The sequence below is a fragment of the Bubalus bubalis genome, chromosome 11 (assembly GCF_019923935.1).
Source record: "Bubalus bubalis isolate 160015118507 breed Murrah chromosome 11, NDDB_SH_1, whole genome shotgun sequence".
NCBI lineage: Eukaryota > Metazoa > Chordata > Mammalia > Artiodactyla > Bovidae > Bubalus > Bubalus bubalis.
The window spans coordinates 14331406-14354420 of NC_059167.1; the positions used below are offsets into that span (position 1 = coordinate 14331406).

The window sequence follows — 23015 nt, forward strand, 5'->3', positions numbered from 1 at the left end:
GCTTGACAACGAGATGGGGAAGATGGCGGCGGCAGTGGGTTCCGTGGCGACGCTGGCGGCGCAGCCTGGGGAGGACGCGTTTCGGAAGCTTTTCCGCTATTACCGGCAGAGCCGCCCCGGAACCGCAGACCTGGAAGGGGTCATCGACTTCTCGGTGTCCCACGCAGCCCGCGGTACGGGACCTGGTGCCCCCAAGGTACGGAGAGAGGAGCGGCGCGCTCGGAAGCGATGGTCTCGATGGGCTGAGTAGTTGTGGCTCTGGGACTTAGTTACCTCGTGACATGTGGAATCTTCCCGGACCAGCAATTGAACCTATGTCTCCTGCATTGGCAGGCGGGCTCTTAACAACTGGACCACTAGGGAAGTCTCTTAAGATATTCTTAAATGCCAGGAAACCTTCATAGGTCCCTTAAAAGTTTAATTTATAAGTAATTAACAATGGTAAAAAGTTTCGGTAAAAAGTAACGAGTTTCGGTCAGAGGTTCCATCGAAAAGAGAACAACTATGGTGCTTTTAGTAAACAAAATTCCTAGTGTTTTACTGAAAGATTTTTTTCTGATTAGAGCACTCCAGCCTGGTGTTCCTCAAAGCCCTGTTTAAACACCGTGTTCAAGTTCCTCACAAGCATTATTGTTAGTCCTAACCAAAGGTAGTCTATATACCAAACACCTTTGATAATTCAGAATCTTATAAAAAATCACAAAGGTGTGGTATCGTAGGAGAAGATAGTGTTAAAGGTCAACTCTTCATAACGACTTCAATTTTGTATAGCTCTGTTGTGTTTGTTAGTACATAGATAAGGAAACTGAGGATCTAAGATGTTAAGTAACTTATCTAAGTCTTACATCAAGTAAATGGTAGAACTAAGTTTGTTGTTGTTGTTGTTGTTCAGTCACTAAGTCGTGTCCAACTCTTTGCAGCCACATGGACTGCAGCATGCTAGGCTCCTCTGCCCTCCACCATCTAGAGTTTGTTCAAATTCTTGTCAGTTGAGTCAATGATGCTACTAACCATCTCATCCTCTGCTGCCCCCTTGAGTCGGCTCTTGGCATCAGGCGGCCAAAGTGTTGGAGCTTCAGCTTCAGCAGCATTCCTTCCAGTGAATATTCAGGCTTGACTTAGGACCCCAAACAGGACTCTTAACTGCCCCACATCAGAAATGCCTTTAGAGGTTTGAGATTCTCACAGTTAACCTGTGAAATAGCTTTAGCCTGCTGACATCTGTTTGCTTCCTGCCAGGTGGTCAAATCCCAGTTAAATTTGTCCTCAGTCAGTGACCATGATGCACTCAGAGCAGGACTTCAGCCGGTCAGCAAGTGGCAAGCCTACGGACTCCAAGGCTATCCTGGTGAGTTCAGTTGAGCTCAGAAGGCAAAAATTACTCAATCAAAATTTGTCTAGTTTTGGAGAAGGAGTAAATAGACAAAGAAGAAAACTAAATGTACAAATGTTCTGCTCCCAAACCCCTCCTGAACTCTTCCTTGTCTAAGATATCCGTTTATTTGGCTAGAATAGGAGTCAGTATAGAATAAGTCAGTGCCTTATAGTGCAGGAAGTGACAAACCAGGTGCAAATCAAAGATCAGAACAGTGACTCTGGGCTCCCTGCCACAGCTCTGAACAGAAGTACTTTGAATTGATAAGAGTAACTCATCATGTTCACTCCAGTCACAAAATCCCTACGTTCACAAATGATGTAACAACTTAAAAGCTGTTGCTGTTATCAAGACTGAATTTTTGAATAGAAAACTACAGTTAATGAAATCAAAAGTCCTATAAATAGCGAAATAATCTAGATTTTTGAATTTCAGTGATGTCAGGTAGAGAAATTAAGATAATAATGAAAAGTGGGTAACGTTATAAACCTTTTTTCTAGGCTCATGGGGCCATTGTTGATTTATTGTCATGAACCATTTAGTGTTTTTCAGCATTGTTTTATATAATTCAAATAAATTTTTAATTAAAGTGTGTTCATTGTTTTTTAGCATAGACACAATGCTATTGCATAAATATAATGCCTTATTTGGCCAGACGATCTTATATCTCCATTCTGTACCTCGAAGACATAAAGTTAACATTGCACTTGTGATTTCAAATGCAGGTCAAAAGCAAGAGAAATTCCTTTAAAAATTTAGTTTTTGTTGTTCCAAGAGCCAGGTCTGTGTTACAGCTATTAATACATTATGACCACTGAAGTGTATATGTTGCCATTGTGGGAAGAGGTAACAACTTTCGTGCTTCCATAAAAGCCCACGTGCACTTTTGTGTCTGAAGTCACAAAGGAAACAGCTGAGTGGTGGCTTTTACATACGGAAGCATTGCTCGTCGTGCATTTGGGTAACGAGCATCCGTCACCAGTAGTGTTTTGTGCTGCTTTTATCCCTGAAGGCAGCCTTTACCTTTCATGCCTTGCTCTTGTGCTCATGGCCATGTTTACCAGATTGTTCAGACTGAAAAGTTACCAGCCCCAGTTTGGTTTTCTGCTGTGGGTGTTGGAATATAGGCATACCTCATTTTATTGTGCTTCACGGATAGTTTAATTTTTTTTACAAACTGAAGTTTTGTGGCAACCCCAGATTAAGCAAGTCTTTTGGCACCATTTTTCCAACAGCATTTGCTCACTTTGTGTTTCTGTCACATTTTGGTGATTCTTGTAATATTTCAAACCCTCCAGCAGCAAAAAGATTACAGCTCACTAAAGGCTCAGATGATGGTTAGCGTTTTTCAGCATTGTTTTATATAATTCAAATAAATTTTTAATTAAAGGGTGTTCATTGTTTTTTAGACACAATGCTATTGCATAAATATAGTGTAAATTTTATTTGCACTGGGAAACAAAAAATCTTGTGACTTGGAGTACTTGCTTTATTGCAGTGGTTTAAAAGTCAAAGTATCTGAGGTATGCCTCTACTTGGTATTTGAAGTTTTCTAGGATTTCACACTTAGGCCACATCATTTGAGTTGGTTCCTCTTTATGTCCTTAAAGACTTTATTCTGTCTTTCCTGCCATCATATAAGCTGCATTTACTAGAAGTACAATGTCCAAAACATGGGAAATGAGTCTCACCTTACTCTGACTTGATCAGAAGGATTATGTTTACTTCAGGATCCTGCATATTCTAAAGGAACCTGAGTAAACCACAAGCTGTCCTTACAAGAGTGAGCAGGAAGGTGATGGGTGTGAAGACCAGAGACTGAGTCTTGGGTAGGGTAGACCTGAGGGGGACCATGATAACATCTAACATTATCCTACATAGAAACGGGTGGAAAGCAGTGCATACTGGGGATTAAGGTCTGACACCAGACTTTCTGGGTTCATGTCCTGGCTCCACCACTTCGTACTGTGTGATCTTGAGCAAGTTTCTTAATCTCTCTTGGCCTCAGTTTCTTCATATGTAAAATGTGTCAAAAGATAGTACCCACTTTATAAGGATAAGATTCAATGTGAGTGTACATGTAAAGTACTTAGGTCAGTTTCTGGCACATAGTAAATGCTCAGTAAATGTTAGCTACATAGTTAGAGGCATTTATCAAGAAGAATTGAAAACTGATTTGGGGTTGCTGTGTGTGTTAGGACCTAAGACCAATGCATGAAAAATTAAAATTAGGCAAATTTTAACTCCATAAAAGGAAAACAGCAGTTGTCTGGAACCGACTGCCTATAAAAGTGTTCAATTTCCTGTCACTGTTCAAACCTGAATTAGATCGGAAGTATTCTTCGTTTAATGTGATATCTTTGGGAATATTATAATATTCTTATTTTGTAAAGTAGTAGTGATAACAGACAGTCATTTATTGGAAAATTTTCTCATATCTTTTTTTTTTTCCCAAAATATCAACACTTCTATCATTCTTAAATTATTTGGAGAATTTGATTATACGTGAAATGCAGAAGCAACCTCTGCACTTCTCAGTGAGTGCTCATTCCTGTCCTGAATTTTAGAGGAAGAGGGGTGCCTTCTGTTCAAAACCACTCTCTTCACCTTTTGATCCTGCCTTTTACCCCTTCCAGCTTTCAAGACCTCCCTGTGTTCCTTTTCCCTCTCCTATATTCAGCCAGTTCCTTTCTGCTGGCTCTTTGCTCATCATCTGTAAGCATGCTTAGGTCTTTCCAAACTCTCCCCTTATTCTTCTATGGCTCCTTCTCAGCCTTTGTTTCCCTTCATAGCCAGACTTCTAAAAGGCATTATCTGTATAACTATCTCTACTGCTCTATCCAGGTGCTTCTTAGGACAGAGTTTTTCATCTGTCTCTAATTCTTAAGAAAGTCCATACAGTGTATGTTTGTTGAATGTTGATGAGTGAATCGTTAACTATGCATATGATTCCAGTTAGCATTGTTACTCCTCTTTTACAGAGGAGAGATGGCTAGGTATTTGCATACTGGACAGATGTCCATACTGTCTTTCTTCCCTGTTATAGTTGTCAAAGTTCAAAAGAGGCAGAAATCACAACAGTCGTTTTAACTGAGATAATTTAATAGTAAAAAAAATAATAATTAGTTAGATATTAGATAACAGAAAAGGCAAAAAGGTAACACTGAAATATCAGAGAAATAGTAACTACAGGAAGCAGCTTCCACCTCTGTGAATGATACTTGGTGAAATTTGAAGGGTGACTTGGCAGTTTTAGTTCTGAAGTTTCCTTTGGGGTAACACAATTAATAATTGTGTAATACTTGTTTCTCTTGAGAATAACCCAAAAAGCCAGAGATAATTGCATAGTGATAGATGTCTGGCAACCATCATCAAAACAGCTTTTTATTAACTTGAAGGAATACCTCTTCCCTAAAACTGGAGTGTAGGAATGAAAACTTATATTTATGTGTAGAAGCATTAGCAAAAGGAGGTGTGGAGTAAATAATAAAGTAGAGGATAGAAGGATGTCAATAAAAATAAATGATCTGATTAACTGATGGAGAATTTCCTCCTCTTCTTTTTCTCTCATTCATCTCTGTATAGGGTTTATTTTTATCTCAAACCCCTTCCTCCCAGGTTACCAGTGGCACTGGGTAAAGCAGTGCCTTAAGTTATATTCCCGGAAACCTAATGTGTGTAACCTGGACAAGCATATGACTAAAGAAGAGACCCAGGATTTGTGGGAACAGAGCAAGGCGTTTCTAAGGTAAGTCAGACCAGTCACAGTAAACCATTAGTATTCAGCTCAGGTCATCACAGGTCTTTAAAGGAACTACTCTAGAATAGTTCAGTGAAAGTAACTGACCTCTTTTTTTCTCTTATGTCCACTCAAATACAGCACAGTTATATTCTTTCCGCCAGGAACATTTGGACAGACGCTTTGACAGTTGTAGTAAATTGAGATCCATTTTAAAGATTAGCTTATCATAGCATAGATAATGAGTTCATCCTCGTTAATCATTAGATAATCCATTTTTATTCAGCTTCACCCTTTTTTCTGCTTGAAGAGAGTTTCTTTGTAGCCTTATAGTATCCTGAAGAGAATAACACTAAAAGCCTTCTGCTCTCCTGGATGAAGTCAATATTACTGTCTGTTTAATGGTGGCCAGCTGTTCTTCATGAAAACTAGTCTTTGTACCTTAATGTTATTTCAGCTTTCATTTATTCTACAGATATTTTTTGAGGGTCAGTTGTGTGCCAGACATGATGCTAAACATTGGAGATACACAGTACAAAGATAAACAAGACACTGTCTCGGCACTCAGGAGTGCATAGTCTATGGCAGGAACTCAGTATCAACAGGAATAAGATAATAGAGCTCAGAAAGTGTTAGAATAGATGTTTATGAAAATGCTGTGGGGAATCAGAGGAAGAAATAATTCTTCCAGGCAGGAAAGAGGTGTCAAAGAAGGAAAAATGATTTTTTAATTGGGCCCATTATCCTCTTTTTTTTCTATATGCATTTGAAATGAATCTTCAAAAACAGTTAGGTGTTTGCCTGTCAGAATAGCAAAAAGGCTGTTTGGGGTAGAGAGAGCAGGCTTAACAAAGGCAGAGTAACTTGTTCCGTGTTACAGGAGCACAGAAGGCATACATTCATGTGTTTATTCCACAAATGTCTGTTAAGTTTCTGCTGTGTCGGATTCTGTGCTTAAGTGTTAGAGGTTCAAGACAGAAAAGACACAGTTCCTGCCTTCAAGGAGTTGTAGGTTAGTCATAGACAGAGATATGTGCACATATAATTAAATACAATTTGGAAAGTACAGGGATAGAGTTTGTAAGATAATTAGTATGGTCAAGTAAGTGGCTAGATTGAAGGTGGATGATGGAAGATGCTTCCCAAAAGTCCTGAATAGGATTGGCAAGAGATGACACCAGAAAGGTTGGTTAGGGCCAAGGGTAGTGATGTAAAGCATTGGTTCGAGAGTCCGATTGCCTGGGTTCCAATCCTGGCTCTGCCAGTTACTGGCTTTGTTGACTTTTAGCAGTTTAACCTTTCTATGCCTTGTAGTAGTCGTCTTTTCCTCATGTAACAGTGTTAGGATTAAACAAGATAATATGTGAGAATTCCTTAGAACAGCCTGTTAAAATCTTTGTATCAGTTTTGTGTGCGTTGTTTGGACTTAATTTTCAGAAACTATGTCATATCAATTGTTTAATGATACAGTTTTCAGGAACTATGTCATATTAATTCTAACGGGGAAATAGGTGATTTTCTTAAGCTGAAAGGAAAATAACAATAAAATGCATTGGTTTTCCTTTAAAAATCCTCTTGGTCTGTAGGTTATGTTACAAGCAAAAGCAGTGTGGAAAATCCTGCTATTAAATACGTCTTCTGTAGAATTCAGAGCAAATAAGGAGAAGGCAATGGCACCCCAGTACTCTTGCCTGGAAAATCCCATGGACGGAGGAGCCTGGTGGGCTGCAATCCATGGGGTCGAGAAGAGTTGAACATGACTGAGCGACTTCACTCTCACTTTTCACTTTCATGCATTGGAGAAGGAAATGGCAACCCACTCCAGTGGTCTTGCCTGGAGAATCCCAGGGACAGTGGAGCCTGATGGGCTGCCGTCTACGGGGTCGCTCAGAGTCAGACACGACTGAAGCGACTTAGCAGCAGCAGCAAGGGAAGATCCTAGCTGAGTGAAATTAGAGAGCTTAGAGTTTGTTAACTAAACCAGCCTCTGTTTTCAAAAAATTAATTTTTTTTTGTTTGTTTGTTTCTAACAAATGATTCTCTTGAAATGCCAGTTGTCATCTTCCAAGATAGCTCAGATGAATCTCTGTAATAAATCATCCCGTAAACAATGGTGAGATACTTTTTTTTTTTTGGTCTAATAAATTAGAAAAAATACAAAATGTGATGGTTATACCTTCTGTTGTCAAGGGTTGGAAGAAATTGATATGCTCAGACATTGCTTCCAGCCCTGAAAATCAGTTAGGGCCTACTTTTCCTTTTGTCACTACAGGATAGATGGCTTCAGTTTCCTCATCTGGGAAACAGAGGGATTGGACTGGAATAGCCATTCAGGGTGGCTGAATCATGGTCAGGGTCACCTAGACAGTACATGCCGGTTCTCCCACTTTCCTAGAGTGTGTCAGAAAGGGAGAGGGTCTGTGGGTCATAAAGATTTCCCTAGAGATTTTGGTTATCTACCGTTACATTCACAGTAAGAACCTGTGAATTAGAGGATCTCTAAGAATCCTTTCAATTTTAACTTTCTAGGTTTCTGTGGTCAGGGCAGAAGAAACTTTTAAGTAGAAAATGAAATATTTGGGACACATAACCAAAAATAGATGTGTTCACAAAATTAGGGCACCCCAATTTTATGTTTTGTTCAGTTTGTTGTCAGTGAATAGTGTAGCTAGAGATCCTCACACACAGTCCAGTAGTTGGGTGTAAACATCTTTATTGCAGCATTGCTTGTGATGGGGGGATGAGAAACAGCTGTCTGTCGGCAGGAGTTCACCTCACCTGCGTGTCTCTCTGTAAGCAGCTTTATTGCAGCATGCTTTACAGTGGAGGGGAGGGGATGAGACACAACCTGAGTGTCAGCAGCAGCAGATCAAACACGACAGACCCCAGCAGTAGCATCAGGCACCATACAGCCACCAAGAAATCTCAGCTCCAGCCCTCCAGCAAATACAGTAGCATCAACAGTCGTGATGAATAAAATCATTCCTTGGTATCTCCATCACATCCACGCTGCTCTAAAGCCACCATTCTCAACTGCAGTGGCCTCCTAACCCGTCGCCCTGTGTGTGCTTTCGTCTCTCTCCAGTCTCTTTTCAATACTCATCTTTTATAGTTCTTATCTGCAGTACCGCAGTTCAGTTCTGATGCTCATCATCCAGAGTCAACACAGACATCACAAGTTAAAGGCGTGGTCCTTAGCCAAAGTCCCCTCACTTCAGACACCACCTCCGAGTTTGGGAGACCCCCAGTCTGTGCACCCTTCTGACCGACTGGGTACAAATTCAGGGGAGTTGCCATAATGTCTTGGAACCTGTGATCTCCCTTCACTCAATAGAACAATTAACAAAACTCAAGAAAACATTACACTTATGATTATAATTTTACTATAAAAGGTACAGATCAGGGCCATCCAGTGAGGAGACTACAGAGTGATGTCTGGAAGGATCCTGAACGCAGAGTCTCTGTGACCTCTTCCCAGGGAATCAGGACATGTGGCGCTCACAGGAAGCTCCCCCGAGGCCTAGTGTTGGCAGTTTTAATTGGAGTTTCGCCACTTGAGCATGATTGATTTGATCATGATTGAACTCGGTCTCCCTGCCTGATACCACTTTCTAGCTTGACAGGCCCACATCCTGAGTCATCGCCTTAGCATAAACTCAGGCGTGGTCTTAGGGTCCACAGTGAATAACAGATACTCCTATCCCTTCCCTGGTGGCTCAGACAGTAAAGCTTCTGCCAGCAATGCGGGAGACCTGGGTTCAATTCCTGGGTCGGGAAGATCCCCTGGAGAAGGAAATGGCAATCCACTCCAGCACTCTTGCCTGGAAAATCCCATGGACAGAGGAACCTGATAGGCTACAGTCCATGGGGTTGCAAAGAGTTGGACATGACTGAGCGACTTCACTTCACTTCCTATCCCTTCCAGAAATTCCAAGGGTTTAAAAGCTTCCCCTAAAGAACCAGGGACAAAGACCAGTCAGATTCTTTGTGTACAGTCCCATCACACTTAAAATCAAATGTCTTTATCAAGACTATAAGGCCTACATAATCTGACTCTCCCACCTCAGCTCCTGTTCTTTTCGTTTACTCTCCAGCAGTCCTGGCCTTCATTCAGTTCCTTATACACTTTAGATGTGCCCAGATTCTTTATACAAGCTGTTCCTTTTACCTAGAAAGCTCTTTCCTAGATGACCAATCAGTGGATTGCTTCCTGTTGGTCTTTGTTCTGATATCGTCTTGTGAGATGATTCCCTTATTTGGTTAAAAATAGCACACCACCCCCTACCCCCATTTCCCTTCTTCTTTATCCCTTTGCCAGTGTTTTTATTCTTCAGTGCATGGTAGTTACTAAATAAATATTTGTAGAATTAATTGGTTAATGGATACTTTTTTATACCTCTTGAATTTTTTTGAATATATTATCTATTCAAAAATAACTTCAAACAATAGGACAAAGGGAAAATATATTTAAATAAAACAACTTTGCCTTATTTCATAAGTTAGCGTATGCAATGCTTTGTATCCATTTTTCTATTCAGTGTATGTGAAGGCTTTTTTCCATTGATATTTTCAGTATGGAAGCAAGAGTTAATCCCTTGCCCTTTCTTCTTTAAGACTTTGTTTATGATGCTGTTATAGCGTGTATCGTAGTGAATCCCGGCATCTGCCCCTTCTCCTCCCACTGTCTACCCTGCCCCACCCCCAGACCGTGAAAATTTTGTAGCCTTGGTGCCAACCACAGTTCTTTATATGTATTAGAAGGTGCTGAGTAAATATTAATTTTAAGTAAATTGTTAGCTTCTCTGCTAGCCCAGTAAAAATATAATGCTAAACTTGAGAATGATTGATTAAAGACTGTATATAGTATCTTTCCATCTGATTTTCATTCATTTATTAAATAATGTGTATTTATGCTTTAGGCAATACTTGGTGCTAGCATAGATACGAAGATTAAAACTCAGCCCCTGCCTGTGAGGAAGAGACTATTTAAGGAGGAATTCAGGTACTTTCATATTTACAGCACTAAAACTGTATGCTTTAATAGAGGAAGCTGCAAAGTTCTGTAAAGGAGTGAGAGACTGAGTCCAGGATAAAGATTTCCTTGAAGAAGTGTTTAAACTGTGCGTGAAAAAGCAAATTAGAAAAATCGAGAGTCGAGTAGGAGAGGAGAGAGCATCTCAGAAAATTGCGTGGTCAGAAACATAGCCATGAAAGATGGAAAGTAGGGTACCTTGTAGGAAATGCTTGGAGACAAAACAAGAAAGGTGAGGACCAGATTATAAGGGGGTTTCCATGCTGTATAGTGTTGATGAAAAATTAATTGATCTAAGAAAGAAATGGAAGTATTTTATTTGAACCAAGCTGAGGATTATTACCTGGGAATAGCATATGAGAAAGCTCCAGAAGTTAGAAGTCAAGGCATAGTTGCATAAGTTTTCTGAGACAGAGAGCTGTGTATGAAATGATGGACTGTTGACAGTTTACAGAGTCTGTTTCTAAGCATCCCCTTATAAGATCAAAAAGGAATGTTATCTTTTAAGGAGTTATCTTACTGATGCTGGGAGAATGTTGCTCTTTATATGAGCAGGTATTTCTGCCAATGGGGGAGGTTTGATCAATGCATAATACAGATACACAATGCATAGTAAGGGGGAGAGAGGGAGCTTAAAGGCAAAGAAATTTGTTTTATGTTTAAATTTTTCTTGTCTTGTCATAAAGTACAAATTTTTTTCACAGTAAGAAAATGTGGACTTTGTCCTTATGAATGGGGAATTCAAAATTAGTAATAGATTTTTCACTTCAGAGAATTTTTGTGGCAGCGCAGAAAATGGACTGCAAATTTAATCATTGCAGAAAGCACAATTAAGAATTTAGCTTACTAACGCATGCAAAAGATAATGCAGGCCTGGTAGAGACATTGTCTACAGGACTTGGTAAGCAGAAGACTATGAAAAGTAACAGAAAAGTAGTTAAGGATTAAACACAGATTTCTAAGTGGAAGGTAGATTAAGTTTGGGCAAAGTGGGGGGTATTCCAGATTTATTGAGATATAATTGACATATAACATTGTGTTATCCAAGGTGTACAACATAATCTGATACATGTATAATTTCAATGATTATCACAGTAAATTTCATTAAATCAGTTACCTCACATCGTTAAACAATTTCTTGTTTTAAAAACATTTCTATTCTCAACTACTTTCAAATATACCATTCAGTATTAACTGTAGTCACTACGCTGTCCATTGGGCTTCCCAGGTGGCGCTAGTGGTAAAGAATCCTTGCCTGCCAGTGCAGGAGACACAAGTGGGTTTGATCCCTGAGTCAGGAAAATCTCCTGGAGAAAAGAATGGCTACCCATCCAGTATTCTTGCCTGAAAAATTGCATGGGCAGAGGAGCCTGGTGGGCTACAGTCCACAGGACCGCAAAGAGTCGGTATGACTGAGCACACACGCTCCTCCAGAACCTCTCTTCCAATGACAGGTTTTTATCTTTGACTACCTTTACCCATTTCATACACGCACACCCCCGCCCCCCAGCACCTCTGGCAACCACCAGTCTGTTCTGTATCAGATTTTTTTTTGATTCCACATAGAACTGTGGTCATGCAGTATTTGTCTTTCTCTGATTTATTCCACTTAGCATAATGCCATCCAGTTTTATCCATGTTGTCACAAATGACAAGATTTCCCTTTTTAATGGCTGAATAATACCCTACTTTGTGTGTATCACAGTTTCTTTATCCATTCATCTGTCATTGGAAAGGCAGAAGAAAGAAAGCAACTTAGGTTGTTTCCATGTCTTCACTACTGTAAATAATGCAGTTATTTAATTTTGCAAAACAGTGTAGCAATTTCTCAAAAATTAAAAATAGAGCTACTGTATGATCCAGCAATTCACCTTCTAAGTATATATCCAAAGGAAACAAAATCACTATCCCAGAAATATATCTGCACCTCCATGTTCATTGGAACATTATATACTGAGATTTTTAATGGAAAAAAGATTGGAGGAAGAGGAAAGTGAGCAAAAATAATCCTTAGTGTACTTTGGGGCTTATTGTTTTTGAAATGCCTGTGAGTATCCACATGGAGGTGTCTCTGCCTTTGGAAATGGAGAACTGAGCAAAGTTTAGGAGTCAAGTGAGAGACAGAGGGATATGGGAGTTACACAGGAAGACCATCATCATAAAGCAGTGGGAGTGATGTGGCTTTTTGTTTGTCTGTTTATGAAAAACATATAGAGAAAAGGCAGCTGGGCCTAGGAAGCATCAGGTCTGGGTGAAAAAAATTACTATTGGGAGCCAAGGTAGGAAAATGTTTCCAAAGTAAGACAAGGACCAAGGCTTAGGATTTGATGATTAAATGATATCATTGAAACTAGTTTTTGTAGAGTATAAGCAAAAGTGACATCTCAGTGAGGAGAGAGAGTTGGGGCAGCTGATATTGAGTCCTTGGGATGATTTAGTCATGAAGAGAAGGAGAGCTATGGAGCAGACAGGCAGGACTTAGGGTGCCTGAGTAAGAGGTTGCGTGAAAAGTGTTTTTTGTTGTTTTTTTTCTTAAGTTTGTGGAAATGTTAAACATTTTTTATAGGATCAAGAGGAAGAAACAAATAAAAAGGAAGGTTGGAAATAAGAGAAGAAAGATGATAATGGAGAAAGGCCTCAGAGGCTACATCAGGGAAATGGGAGACAGTGTAGGTGAGAACTGGCCTTAATGGAAAGAAAGAAAACCACTGCTGAGACCAGGAAGGAAGGACAGAGTAAGGACTTCAAACAGTATAGAGGTGTAGGAGAGGGAAGTTGAAATCATTAACTGGATCCTTTGAGTGGGCCTCTATATTCTCTTTGTCCTGGAAGGGAGTAGGGGCAGGACTGAGCACTTGAGACAAATGGTGAAGGTTTAGAACAGAAGGTAGAAGATGAGATAAAACTAACATTTACAAGATAGCAAAAGGGTGTTAGAGTAGAATTGGATGTCCGTTTGCTCTGGTTTACTGAGAGATTCAGGTTAAGAAGAGAAACAAAACTGGAAGTACTCAAATACTGAAAAACTGAAGTTCCAGGGACCTGAGATGCAACTTTAGGTTTAATGAAAGTGAGGGACTAGGAAAGGAAGAAGGACCGAAAGCTGTGGTTGTGGAGGGAAATATTCAGAGTGGTGAAACACAGTCCCTAAATCTTTAAAAATGATTGGAGAAGCAATACCTGTAATAGGATATTGAAGGTTTCCTGTCGTAAGCAACTTCCAGATTTCTGTCCTAGGTGAGAACGTGGTTCACTACTGTCCCTTGAGGCAAGGAAGGAAAAGACTGCAGTGCTTACCCACTGCATGGAGAGCGGGCAGGCAGGACAGGACTTCATTTCCACACAGTTCAGGTTCAGTTGAAAGCAGTGCTATAGAACGAGACTGCTGAGAGAAATGCTAACACTTACATAAGGGTTTTCCCCTGACAGAACCTGAGCACAGTGCTGAGTGGGCAGTCAGCAGAGGAGAAGGTGCAAGCTTTGCCCATCCATCATCTGCTGGCTGCTGCCTGAAGGGGCAGCACGTTTCTCTTTGCAGTGAGCACCAATAATTAGGGTCATACCTGCTTGAAAACCTTCTGGATAATTGGGTGAAGATTTAAAGTTAGGTTAGATGGCATCATTCCCTGCATTCCTTCGGGTGGGTAAGCAGCTCCATTGCCAGTAAGCCTTCTTGGCTTCTTCCTTTTGGACAAGTCAGGCTTAAAAAAAGAACTGCCCACCCTTGCCTTCATTAACCCCTCAGTATTTTCTGCCTGAAAAAGATCTGGGAGCATGTGAAACCTGGTTTGAGCCTAATACTATTCACAATGTTCAAATGAATTTTTTGGAATCTTTATTACCCAGGAGGCCCATGGGGACCAGAAGAGTCTCTGCTGCTGCTAAGTCGTTTCAGTCGTGTCTGACCCTGTGCAACCCCATAGACGGCAGCCCCCCAGGCTCCCCCGTCCCTGGGATTCTCCAGGCAAGAACACTGGAGTGGGTTGCCATTTCCTTCTCCAATGCATGAAAGTGAAAAGTGAAAGTGAAGTCGCTCAGTCGTGTCCGACTCTTAGCGACCCCATGGACTGCAGCCTACCAGGCTCCTCCATCCATGGGAGTTTCCAGCCAAGAGTACTGGAGTGGGGTGCCATTGCCTTCTCCAGAGAAGTGTCCCTAGGTGCTACTAAAAAAAGAAATGTCTAGCACAGGCCAGTCCTGCTCTCACATCTTGAAGGCAATTGTTACAGCAATTGTTGCTACCTTCCTTCCAGAAATCCTATACAAAAGCAAGAATAGAAGTCAGGTTTTCAAAAGGGGATATGAAATAAGGGGTAGAATTTCATACCTACATTATATAAACACACATATGCACATTTTCTCCTCAAAATGGCACACTTGGATTTAATCTTTTACTAAGCAAATTTTAAGCTATTTTTTTTCCCTTCTGTTATGAGAACTGGAGTTAATGCCTATGAAGGTATGGCTCTTCTCTGGCTGCTTTTGCATCCTGGACTGGTGCCCCTCTATAATATTCATATAGGACAAAACCCAAAGCCTTTTCTATAGTGATACAGTTAAGGTAGAAAGAGATGTTCTTTGTGGTTTCCTAGAAAAACAAAAATTTTAAAGTTCATGTTACAAGCTATATCTTCATGCTTGGTTGTTACTATAATTTTTATTGTTTTACTAAGACCATAAACTCTGTGTTGGTTATAATAATGTATACCTGTTCTTGAAGAACATTAGACCCCATCTTTTGATGAAAAGCAGTTTATTGGTATTACCTCAAATGTCTAAAACCCCATCAAATTTTCAGAGCTGCCTTGTTACCTTTATTTGTACTGATCAGTCTGGTTTGGGGTTCTTTGTCAAGAATAAAATGATCTCTTATTGAGAGAAATAAAAGGTTGTGTGTGTGTGTGTTTGGCTAGAATAGTGTTTCTCAAAGTGTGGTCCCTGGATCAGCAGCATCAGTATGGTTTGAAGAAGCCCAGTGCCCAGATTTTTACTGGAGGATGGTACATAGGCAATCTCTGCCTGACAGGTACCAAAATTCAGACTCCCAGAAGGAAGGCATGTGTTTAGCATAAACTGTATTGTTTATAGAGACACCATAGGAACGGTGTGCTTGGCCAAGGGCCAACCTGATATAGTCTTTTCAAAGGATAGAAGTGGGACCTGCTAGGTCTCTCTTCTTCACAATTGTGCTAAATAAGTTAGTATTTGATCCATTTATTTTATTTAGTTACTGATCTTGGTGTTGGGGCTTCCCTGGTGGCTCAGTTGGTAAAGAAAACGCCTGCAGTGCTGGAGACCTGGATTCGACACCTGGGTTGGGAAGATCCCCTGGAGGAGAGCACGGCAACCCATTCTAGTGTTCTTGCCTGGAGAATCCCCATGGACAGGGGAGCCTGGCAGGCTGCAGTCCATGGGGTCACAAAGACACAACTGAGCGACTAAGCACACACTGGTCTTGGTGTATGTCTGTGTTACAATGTCCTTAGAATGTAAACTCTTTGAGGACAGACAGCATCTACCCTGTAAGCTATCAGACATCAAGATGAGTGCCATTTACACTGTGAGCCTATAATAAATCCTTTGCTTCTGCTCACGCTCTCCCTATATTGCCTACTGCATCACTTCTTGTTTAAATGCCTGCCATTCTTCAATGCCATATTCAACTCCCCAACTTTACCATGAAGGCTTAACTGATTAGACTGTTGACTCCTTCTTCTGATTCTGGTGGTCTTGTGCTATCCATTTTAGTGCTAGATTTTATACGGCCTTAAAATTTCCCCTCATTTCTTCTTACACTTATCTGTCATCTCCTGTCAAAATATAAACTCCTTAAAGCAGTCCAATCTTTTCTGCTTTAAAGAGTAGTGGTTCTTAGATTAAAAAAAGAAGATTGATTAATGATGTAAATTACATAGAAAAACTAAAATGATTAGGCTTAGCATTCTTGTATTTTTAGATATTTAGAGGTAAATCAAACAAGCAGGCTTCTTTAGAAAAAGAGTAGTTAAGAAATTCCCTGATGGTCCAGTGGTTAGGACTCCATGCTTCCCCTGCTGAGGGCCCAGGTTCAGTCCCTGGTCAGGGAACTAACATGCTGCAAGCGATGCTGTGTGGCTAAAAAAGAAAAGAGTAGTTAACCCCATAGATTTGATTAGACTAGATTATAATTGCAGAAAGGACACCTCCGTTTTATAGAAACCTCTTGTGGTTTAAATAAGGTAATGTTAGAAACCAGATCCATTAAAGTGGCCATTAATTGTTAGCTAAGCCTCAGGTTTTAAGTTGTTTTGTGGGGTTAAAGAAGGTATGTTAAACCAGTAATTTTTGATTGTAAACTGTATTTTGCCAAATTTCCCCCCCCCAAGCTGCAGTTCCAGGAAGCCACCATCATTCTAGACGTAAAGTAGCTGTAATTAATCATGTCCTGCTTTCAGCCAATGAAATTGTAAATGTTCTATTAGCCAGATTTTCAATTATCCATAGGACTCTCTGTCCCATTTGCCCTGAACAGGTAAAGACATTTCTGTTGTCATTTTATCATTATTGATATTCTGGAGACTCACCCTTTAAAATTGATCCCATTCAGCAGAGGATTTAGAACCAAGGATTAGGAATTAGAAATGCTAGCATATTTTTGGTAGTATTATATTCTTGGTCAACTCATTTATCTGTTCTAATTTCTCCTGAGGAGATCTTGGCTAACTGCTTATATAGATACCAAATTTAGACTCCAGGATCCATGCAACACACTATTGCTGCCATTTGCAATGAATAAATCATCTTTTGTCTCCAATTTTGCAGGTGTAAAGAAGTGAATAAACGGAGACCCCGAAGTTTGCTAGAGAAACTACGCTGGGTGACCCTTGGCTACCATTATAACTGGGACAATAAGGTACTCAGATTTGCTTGCTCATTCCATTGATTTTCATTTTTATGCTTCTTGGGCCCACATAGTTTGACTTCTTTCTGGCCAAGCTTAAAGTATCAGATTATCCATTTGTGGGAGGGTTTCTTTAATATATTCCCTCCTTTAAAATCCTTTTGATACAGAATCTAAAGAGGAATGAATAGTTTATCAAGAGAAAAGTACTTTTTCATGTGCTCTCAGATTATATTATTTCATCAGAAGCCATTGATGCTTTCTCTGGGGAGGTTTCAGGGATATAGGTTTTTCTTTCCTGTATTCATGAGGAGTTTTCAATTATAATCTTTAGTTCCATTGTTATTTAGTGTTTGTTGATTATTTGTTTTCTACATAATATGTGCTTGGAGTGAAAGAAGCTTCATGTCCTTACAGTGTTCTCTTCCATCAACTCACAAAAGAACTTTCAAAATCTAGATTCCTTTGACTGCTATATAAGGTCTGTGCAGGGGAGAGATGGGAAAGAATGTCTGCAGTTAAAGTTCCATGTTTTCTTGAGGTACAATTTCTTCTTTTCTGACCCTTGCACTTTGGAAAATGCCTCCTTTATCCCTGACATCTCAGTGCCACTTTTCTCAGGTGTTTGCCACCGAAAGGACTTAATTCTGAGGATAAACTGAATCAAATTGGCATGAACCATCTTCCTACTAACCAGTTACTTTTTAAAAGCTCTGTAGTTTCAGTCAATCCAGCTTATGAATAAATTATTAACTACTCAGTAATAAATGTTGCTCAGAACTATTCATGATATGTCTTATTTTCAGTGATACAGCTTTAATGGAAAACCAGACATCTGTATTTGGGGAAATGGCCATGTGGTTTTCTTCTGGTTAGACAGCCTGGGTTTGAATCCTGCCTTCAATATGGCTGGTGTCTGACCTCCCAGGACGATTGTGAGGATTACCTGATTAGCGCCTTTATAGTGCTTACAGTAGTGCCTGACTGCAGTTAAATTCATTAACACGGTAAATGTTCGCTTTTTGGTTTTTAAGGTACTAGTTTTATTGTAGATACTGTTATTTCCCAAGGCCCTCAGAGTTAGCCTCACTTACTAAGAAAAGCATGGTGTGAAAAGAGTCAAAACACACTGAATGGTTCATCAGAGAAAAGTGGAGGAGAATTAAGAAGCAAGAGCAGTGCACAGGGAATTCGGTCGGGATAAAAGCCCAAAAGCTGACTGTTCTGTTACAGCAGAGGCGACCCAGTGCTGTAAGTAGTTTGTCTTGGACTAAAGGAAGGACTAAAACGAAATGGTAGAGAAAACCTTCTCTGCTCCTGCTGCTGCTAAGTCGCTTCAGTCGTGTCCGACTCTGTGTGACCCCATAGGCGGCAGCCCACCAGGCTCCCCCATCCCTGGGATTCTCCAGGCAAGAATACTGGAGTGAGTTGCCATTTGCTTCTCCAACGCATGAAAGTGAAAAGTGAAAGTGAAGTCGCTCAGTCGTGTCCAACTCTCAGCGACCCCATGGACTGCAGCCCACCAGGCTCCTTCATCCATAGGATTTTCCAGGTGAGAGTACTGGAGTGGGGTGCCATCGCCTTCTCCGAAACCTTCTCTAACTACACTCATAATTTTGAGAAATTAAATAGGAGCTCTTATTTGTAGTACAGGAAAAAAGAGAAGAAAAAAGTAAAACAGATTCCAACTGAAGAGGCTTGGCCATCCATCAGAGACTTTTCAGAAAAGTCCAATTTTTCTAATCAGATCTGAGGCTGATTGAGTAACAGGAGGACTGAGAGAGGAGCCTCAGATCAAGGAAGCGTGTCGGCTGCTGCTGGCTTACGCAGCCCTCAGACCCAGCTGCTGCCTTGTTCTCAGAAATCGCATGTGTTTGTATGGAGAGTGTTCTGGCCTTGAAGAGTTGTGAGCCTTAGGTACAAAAAAGAGAGGCAGTTCAGGAAGGTAAGTGCTGAAAATTACTTCCATTTTAAGGTCCTGACTTGACCATAGTGTAAGTCAGTTTAAATGCTTTGAGCATGTCAGCCCATCAGATTGACCAATGAAATCACAGGAAGCTATGTTGCAGACTAGTTCTTAATTGATACACTTTCTGCCTTCTGTCCCAGGATCCCATCCGGGATACATTACATTTAGTTGGCATGTTTCCATAGGCACCTCTTGGCAGTGACAGAGTTCTTAGTTGCCTTTTTACCTAAGAGAACTCTCATGTTTGGGATTAGAGTGGGATTCCCTGGTAGCTCAGCTGGTAAGGAATCCACCTGCAATGCAGGAGACTCCAGTTCAATTCCTGGGTTGGGAACATCTGCAGGAGAAGGGATAGGCTACCCACTCCAGTATTCTTGGGCTTCCCTGGTGGCTCAGCTGGTAAAGAATCCGCCCGCAATGCGGGAGACCTGGGTTTGATCCCTTAGTTGGGAAGATCCCCTGGAGAAGGAAAAGGCTACCCACTCCAGTACTGTGTCCTGGAGAATTCCAGGGACTGTATATCTGTGGGGTTGCAGAGTCAGACACGACCGAGCGGCTCTCAGAGAGAGGTGTGATTGCTCTGTACCGCTGACCCCGTGCGGGGTGAATTTGCCGGATCTGTCATCGCGTCGCATGGTGCCTACCATATCGTAGGTGCTCGGTGTTTTGAATTGGCTCAATATCGGATTGCTGGATGCCTCAAAAATGTGTGGCTATTAAGAAGACAAACTTTTACTTTTGTGTATAAAAAGGTTTATGTATAAAAGAAATAGGCTACAAGGATATATTGTGCAACACAGGGAATATAGCCAATACTTTATAATAACTACAAATGGAGTATAATCTGTAAAAGTTTTGAATCACTCTGTTGTATATCTGAAACTAATATAATGTTGTAAGTCAACTATACTTCAATAAAAAATCTTTTAAGGGCTGTATTAATATTACATGTGGTAGGGAACAGACTTACGGTTGCCGAGGGGGAGGGGGTGGGGAAGCAGGGAATGGGAGTTTTCGGGTAGTGGGTGCAAGCTCTTGTATATAGAATGGATAAACCAACCAGGTCCTGGACAGCACAGGACACTATATTCAGTATCTTGTGATAAACCGTGAGGAAAAGAAGGTAAGAAAGAAGTAGGCATAGGTATAACTGAGTCACTTTGCTGTACAGCAGAAACTGACAGAACATTGTGAATCACTCAGTCAACATACTGCATGTAAATTAGGTGATTTTAAAGTGGTAATTAATCTTATGCTACAGTTTTCTCTTTTCCTGAGATCATTGTTTATTTTTCTTATTTTCCCTGCTTTTATCAAAGAGATACTCAGCAGATCATTATACACCTTTCCCTTCTGACCTGGCTTTCCTCTCAGAGCAAGTAGCTGCTGCCTGTGGATTTCAGGGTTTCCAAGCTGAAGCAGGTATCCTGAATTACTACCGATTAGACTCCACACTGGGGATCCATGTAGACAGATCTGAACTAGATCACTCCAGACCCCTGCTGTCATTCAGGTGAGTTGGGTCTAGGGATTTTGAATTACTTTTTATCATTTTATTCCTTTTTTATAAAGCATTTTTAAGCTTAAATAAACAAAAACATTAAATTTTTTAAATGAGTGAACTTAATAATCTTTCACTTCTGGGCATCTTAGCAATGTACTGTAAGTAAAATTAACATCGACTTTTTGGGTAATGACCAAGTTACAATTAATATTTCTGTTTAAGATGCATGGATTCTGTCTTTCATAATGAGAGGTATTGTGAGTGTCTATGGAACAGATGAGTGGTAAAGACCATAAGGCACAGGGAGCGATCTTTTTGAAATAGAGAAGAGGAAAGCACAGAAGCCCGAGTAGTTTACTCTGCTTGTCTCCCTGAATGTAAGTTTATATTTTTGCAGAGTGCTGCATCTCCAGAGGAAAGTGCCTGAACAGAATCTTCTTAACTGCCTTATCTTTAAAATGAACAGAAATGATGAATATCTAGTAAAGAACCCAAATTTTTATTTGCTTGTTTAATTGCTTCGATCTGTTTTACAGTAGTCCTGTGGTCTCTAATACGTTTAAGTAGCAGACCGTGGACTAGTCGCTCAGAGACACAAAGCAGAAAAGAAGGGTCTTAGCGCACTTTAAAAAGGAGGACCGGGGCTTCCCTGGGAGTCCACTGGTTAGGGCTTGGTCCTGTCATTGCCATGGGTCTAGTCTCGATCCCTGATTGGGGAATTAAGACCCCATGAGCCACACAGCACACACACACCCCATCCCAAAAGGAGTATTTGGAAGCAGTGAGTATCAGCTGAAATTAGAAAGCTAGTGCAGCTGGCAGTTAACTTTCCCAACCGTGGCTAACAACAGAAACTTACTATTGCGTGTTGTTTTACTTTTTCATAGCTTCGGACAGTCTGCCATCTTTCTCCTGGGTGGCCTCAAAAGAGACGAAGCCCCCACCCCCATGTTTATGCACAGTGGTGACATCATGGTGATGTCAGGTTTCAGCCGCCTGGTGAACCATGCAGTCCCGAGGGTCCTGCCCAGTCCAGAAGGGGAAAGCCTGCCTGGCTGCCTCAGGACGCCTCTCCCAGCTGACCTCCCCAGAGACTCGGTGGTGGAGCCCTGTTCTGTGGAGGACTGGCAGGTGTGCGCCAGCTACTTGAAAACTGCTCGTGTTAACATGACTGTCCGGCAGGTGCTGGCCGTGGGTCAGGACTTCCCTTTGGAACCCATGGAGGAGAATAAAAGAGACATCGCCACAGAAGGTTCCTGCCATCTGGATGATGACAATAGCCAAGTCAAACGAGCGAGGTTAAACCCTGACTGCTGAGACTTGGAGAGCCCATTCTTGTACTCCGGCAGGTTCTACAGGAAATGGCTCTGCTGTTTTGTATTGCCATCGACTTTAGCACCAAGACAAGCCGAAAACAGAGACAGGGAAAAACTCATCATTGATCACACTGTTGCCTTAGAACTCATCCTGAAGAGGAAGCTGATTAACCACTTTGTTAGAGAAGTGTTTGACATTGTCCAGTCCTGGTTAGGTTTTGGCACTAATGCACAAAGTCCGAGAAGGTATGACCTTCCACAAGAGCCTTCTCGGCCTCGCCATCACCTTTGAGCGAGGTAGAAGTGCGTTTCCATGTCTCTGGAATCTTTAAATACCTCGTTTTGTTGATGGGAAACATTATTCTCCTTCCACCACCCTATCTAGAGATTTGTGGTAAAATTGTGGTTCCATAAACTGACCATTAGTCTTACCTTAATTCTTCCAATCAATGTTGAATTCTTTGGACTTCTCTAGTCTTCACAGAAGAATCCTATACACATAACTGGAAATCACATCTCCTAGAAAAGAGATCAATCACAGCTCTGTCTCTTGCCTAAAAGGTAAACACACATAAACCCAAGGAAAGAGGAACGGTAGTTTCTCCAGATGTCTTTTGGGTCTGTAAACACTTCCGTTGGCTTTTAAATGTAATTTTCATTGTTGGACTGAAAAAATCCTAAGGGTATTCTGTAACTGTTTTCTCCATGAATAAACTTACTCAATTTTAAATTAAAGATCGGTATCTGTGTTTGAGGGTGAATGTATCTGGGATTAGTTTTTTTCCTATTTTCAGTTGCATATTGTTCATGCTATTGAAGCCCTGTAGCTGTTTCTGCCCTAAGTAATCTTCGTAGCTGTCTCACAGGAGAGAATATTCCTTGACATTTTAGTCACTCTTTTGTTGTTGTTGTTGGATTATAGACAGCGTGGAAAATGCATGAAGCCCTGAGTTTTAATCTGTGTCCCCCCACTACTCAGTATATCCTGAGCCTTTAAGTTACCTTATGTTTCTCTGGACCTCAGTTTCCTCATTCATAAAATGAAGATAATGTTCATTACCATCTTCCTAGATGGATGTTGCTATGTCAAACAGTAATGGAAATTTAGTGCCCCTTTCTAGGGACATGATATTGCCAATATCTTATTACTGTATAGACTCAGAAACACCCCAGCTTATCTGTGTGGATGACTGACCAGAA

The 23015-nt window shown here is 40.8% G+C and overlaps 1 protein-coding gene and 1 non-coding gene across 2 annotated transcripts; both read left to right on the forward strand.

Moving 5' to 3' along the window:
• The first annotated feature begins 13 nt into the window (after nucleotides 1-13).
• On the forward strand, nucleotides 14-22550 carry ALKBH1 (alkB homolog 1, histone H2A dioxygenase). The gene is made up of 6 exons (XM_006052888.4): nucleotides 14-196; nucleotides 1240-1348; nucleotides 4961-5123; nucleotides 16948-17038; nucleotides 20315-20508; nucleotides 21387-22550. Exons 1-6 carry the CDS (start codon nucleotides 14-16, stop codon nucleotides 21814-21816), a joined length of 1170 nt encoding a protein of 389 aa, XP_006052950.1. The 3' UTR covers nucleotides 21817-22550.
• On the forward strand, nucleotides 16160-16232 carry TRNAG-CCC. Its single transcript has one exon. It is a non-coding gene; the product is annotated as a tRNA-Gly (tRNA).
• Nucleotides 22551-23015: the final 465 nt, after the last annotated feature.

Excerpts from the sequence above, each read along its gene's own strand:
- ALKBH1 (XM_006052888.4), top strand. The coding sequence starts at position 14 with ATGGGGAAGATGGCGGCGGCAGTGGGTTCCGTGGCGACGCTGGCGGCG. Across the intron at positions 197-1,239 it reads CGGGACCTGGTGCCCCCAAG|GTGGTCAAATCCCAGTTAAA; the intron begins GTACGGAGAGAG and ends GCTTCCTGCCAG. Across the intron at positions 17,039-20,314 it reads ATTATAACTGGGACAATAAG|AGATACTCAGCAGATCATTA; the intron begins GTACTCAGATTT and ends CTTTTATCAAAG.